Source organism: Cariama cristata, unplaced genomic scaffold (assembly GCF_000690535.1).
Source record: "Cariama cristata isolate BGI_N322 unplaced genomic scaffold, ASM69053v1 scaffold34916, whole genome shotgun sequence".
Lineage (NCBI taxonomy): Eukaryota > Metazoa > Chordata > Aves > Cariamiformes > Cariamidae > Cariama > Cariama cristata.
This window is the reverse complement of record NW_009624421.1, coordinates 5921-10247: the sequence shown is the minus strand read 5'-3', so window position 1 is coordinate 10247 and position 4327 is coordinate 5921. Positions and strand designations below refer to the sequence as shown.

General features: G+C 47.1%; 1 protein-coding gene across 1 annotated transcript in view; it reads right to left on the bottom strand.

Annotated features, from left to right (window-relative positions):
• The window catches only part of LOC104163991 (solute carrier family 13 member 3-like), a gene marked incomplete at its 5' end in the record, with an annotated part of 5893 nt that extends 5799 nt beyond the window's left edge, over positions 1–94 (bottom strand). The window contains one exon of the mRNA XM_009703169.1: positions 1–94. This exon is cut by the window's left edge and continues 193 nt beyond it. Coding sequence (XP_009701471.1) covers positions 1–94 — 94 coding nt within the window.
• Positions 95–4327: the final 4233 nt, after the last annotated feature.

Genomic DNA, 4327 nt, shown 5'->3' with positions numbered 1-4327 from the left:
GGACGATGGGCAGCAGACCTGTCACGGCCAAGGGCAGCGCCTCCGTGCACCAATACAGGGCCATCAGCAGGATCACGTAGAGACATCTTCCTTCCTGCAAAAGGAGAGGAGAGGAAAAGTAAGACATGCGTCATTACAGAGACATCTTTTCACTTGGAGACACTTAGATGAGCAAAATGCACCAATTATTCCTTCAAAGATACAGTTATTTCTCCCAAATAATTTCCATCAAGTGCAAGATCTTCTCCCCTACATTGTATAGGGGTTCAGGACTTAACACTGATCCTCTGAGACCACAGCAAAACGCAAATCCTCCTCAATCGCCTGAGCTTCCTATGTGCTGCAGGGTGGCACTGCACCAGGGCATCAACCAAGGAAGCCCTGGAGAGTAGGAACTGTCCCAACATGTTGAATGAGGGTGCTAATCCTCAGCAGGCACTGCTGCCAACATCCTTGGGTGTCCCAATGTCTGACCCTGTTACACTTAACGTTTGTGCTTTCTCTCCAACTTCCACAGACTATGTTTTGCAGAGCTATGGAAAAACACCTTTGAAAGACGGATGTATTATTGAGTCCCCACATTTGCAATAGGAGGCACACAGAAAGGTTTCTTGTCTTGGAGTAGAGTCGCCCAAGAGTTCTGTGAGAAACCATTCCATGGCAACCCATCCCAGTCCCTAAGGAAATCAGTAAATCATGTGCCCTGGTGTCACGCAGCTTCCTGAGGGCAGGGAGCTCACCCATGCCCAGCATCGCCCCAGCCTTGGCCAAGGCTGGCAGAAACCCAGTGCCCCCGCGCCGCAGCGTGAATTCATTCATCCGCCCAGGAGGCACAAACTAGACCAAAGCCATTTGTCAGGACAGCCACGGCCAAAATAACGAGCGATGGAAAGAAGTCAGGAGAACAACTCCAAGCCTAGGAGGAGAGCCCTGGGGAGGTGGAGGGAGGGGGTGGGCAGGAGGGAGCCCAGCGCAGAGCTGGGCTTGGTCACGGCAGGGCTGAACGGGGATATTGTCAGCGACCGCAGGGCAGGGTGCCCACAGTGCTATAAATAACAGCCGAGAGTCACTTGGAAGCCACAGAGCTATTTATTTTACCACTCTTTTCCAGCTTGTTGAACAGGTTGAATTGTTACTCAAAGGCACCTCTGTCCCTCCGCTTGGACCTTCCTCCCCAGCACCCGGGGATGGGCTTGCTGGAGCTTTTGCAGGGGAGATGATGCTCCGTTCCCTGCCGTGGCTGGCTCAGGAACAGCGTGGGCTGGGAACCGTGTGGAGCTGTGTTTTGGGGATAATGTGGTCTCAGCTGCAGCATTTGAGCATACAGCAAGGCAGCAGAGCAGGTACGGCAGAGCCACAACTTGCCTGGCCATCTGCAAAAAAGTCGCTTCAGGCCTTAGCTGAACGTGGTCTGCTCCAAGACCTTGGGGATGACACCAGCCCCGTAACACACCCACAAACCCAGGATGAAAAATAACCACCATCGTTGAGAAAGCCAAAGAGCAGAATCTACCCTGGCACCCAGCTGGGTACATGAAGCCAAGTGAATTGAAACCAATACAGATTTATCGTTCAATACATTTGTAGCGAGTGTTTGAAAAGTGGCAGGAATGACAGGATTTCTGATTTGCTTCTAGCACTCAGGCTTTGCATTTCACCAGCAGTTCTGCTAGTAAAGCTCCAGCGCATGTGGAAATGTGAATACTGCAGAACTGAGAGTAGTTTGATTTTTTTGTTGGTTTTTTTTTTTTTCATACATTAATCGCAGTGGAGCCAACACTTCATGTGAAGTTCCCAAGATCTGGATTTAAAGACCACTTCCAGTCCTAATTTTAGATCCCAGTAAAATGACATAGGAGACAGTAAGAAGTAAAACCTGTACGTTCCCAGGGCTCAGCCCAGGCACCTGGCAGTTCCCAGGAGCTTCCCATGGCTTCTCTTCCTCCAAACCAGCAGGACCAGAGCAACAAACTCATGAGTGCTAAATTTTGCAAAAATAAAGAATCATGTTTTAAAGTGTTTGTACACTAGATTAGTGATTTCATTCCCGTGGCAAGTGATAATTTCTCTTTACTCTGGTTCTTTTTATACGCCAAAGAAATAGCTTTGCTCTCATTAAGCCCTTTTCCATTTGATCTCTAAATGCCATATAAATCATTTTTTTCTCTCAACGGCAAAGTATTCTTCAGTTTTCTGCAAGGAAAGTTGCACCAAAGTCAACTTCAAGATAAAGACACTTTGCCTCTTACGGGGTAGAGCAACTGAAAATATTTAACAACGCCTTGATATAAGAGCCTATCAGTGAAGGCTTTAACTGACTTGATGAAATAGATGAAGTATGATTTAGAAAACTAATTATAAGTAAGGGATATTTATTCTATAGCGTATGGAAAAAGTCCTGGAAAACACTGTAATCAAACATAGCATGAATCTAATAACTAAACGTCATTGTAAGATCAAAAGCCAAGGGGTAAAACCAAAACAGGGCAGAAAGAACAGCTACATGGAGGGTTTTCACAAAATTTTGAAACCTATATGGATCAACAGCAAACCACTTGAAAAAGAAAGCTGTAGTATTGTTTATCTAATTTATTCTACCCCAAAGGAGGACAAGTTGCACCTGTATTAAAGTTTCACTTAAGATAGGACCATCATTGAACAAAAAAGGAACAAGACCACTTTTGAATAACTTAGATTCAGAGAAAGCACTCCCCAGAATAAAAAAAAAAATTAAAGCCATTAATAAAATTGAACCAAACTCTATATAAAATTGAAAGGTTTTTGGTTTCAAAATATCTTGCAAATGTCATTTAATTAATGCTCCCAGTGCCTAGCAAGTTTGGTTAGTATGCAAACAGTAAGTGCTAACGAATGTCAGAAGAACAGTCTTTTAGAGAGATGGCCATGGCTGCCCAGGGATGGTCTGGGCTGCATCCGCCGTTGCGTGCGTCATCATCACCCCGACATGATCTTCATCCTTTGGTCCCTCTCCTGTGTCACTGTCAGACTCCTACTTCTCTCACCTCCCTCCAGCTTTGTGTTTGGGTTTTTTTTGGTTTTTTTGTTTGTTTTTTTTTTTTTTTTCCCCCAACAAAATAAGTCTATCAAAGTTCAGGGGGGAAAATGGTAGTGCACACAAACTTTAAAATGGGTCTTGTGATCGGGTTAATTTTATAACCATTTAATCATTTCCAGGGAAGCGCTCGGTGGCTCCAAGCAGTAGCTCTCCTTCCTGTTGCTCAAGAGCCTTGGGAATGACCTCTGCCCCTCCAGACACAGACCCTGTCTTCGCTGCACTGAAAGTACCGGGGATTTTCCACGCTGGGGGACCTGCTGAGCTACAGCAGAGGAAGCGAAGCCACAGGGCAGTCTCCTGTGGGCAGGAGAGCTGGAGGGAGCAGGAGGTCTCCTGGAAGGGCAGATGAGGGGCCCCAGGGAAAGGAGGTGCTGGCAGGGAATGTGGGTCAGGTAAGGGGAACTGGCTCGCCCAGGGGTAGCACCGAGGCACGAGCCACCAGTCCCCACCACCAACCTGAAAGGGGACATCAGGAGCTTCAGTTGGACCTTGGTCTCCACCAGCCCCAGGTGACTCCTGGGCAGCCCGCTGCCCGCAGCCTTCCCACCAGACAGACCCAGCGCTTGAAGACACCCTACCCAAAGGCACTGCCAAGCTTTGGTTTTTCTCCATCAACCCTTGCATGTTACCTGATCATCACAGCCTCATCACCCCCACACAGGCTCTCCCCATCACCCCTCTGCCCTGTGACCAGGCAAACAAGTGGCAGACAGGTGACAGGGCTCCTCCAGGACCTTGATCCCAATACCAAGAAATATTTTGGCTGGAACTGGAGCCTTCCAAGCCCTTTTATCCCACTACCATCACAAAGGAACATCCTGTCTATGATACTCAGAACTACTCAGTACAAAAAAGTACTGGCGGCTTTTAACATCTCGCTCACAAACTGTTCTCACCTTGCAGCTCTGACTGCACGACTGGCCATCTCGCTCGCATCGCCTGCTCGCCAATGCGATGGATATGTGAATCTCATTTTTACTAACCCAGCTCCTGCAAACATTATGTAATCTGGACATACACCAAGCCCTGTTTACCAGCCTTCCTGCCAGCAGAGTTGTTTTGCTCATACTGAGTATTTGCAGAGTGGCTAGAAAGGGGCCAGTAACACAGGAGAACAAGCTGGAAGAGCTGCAGGCAAGATATTTTGCTCTGGAGTTACGCAAAAAAAGATATAAAGCTTACTAAACACTTTTATTTAAACTTCTTGAAGTATTTTGTAGTTGGCAGAAAAACAGAATCCTTTTCTCTGTT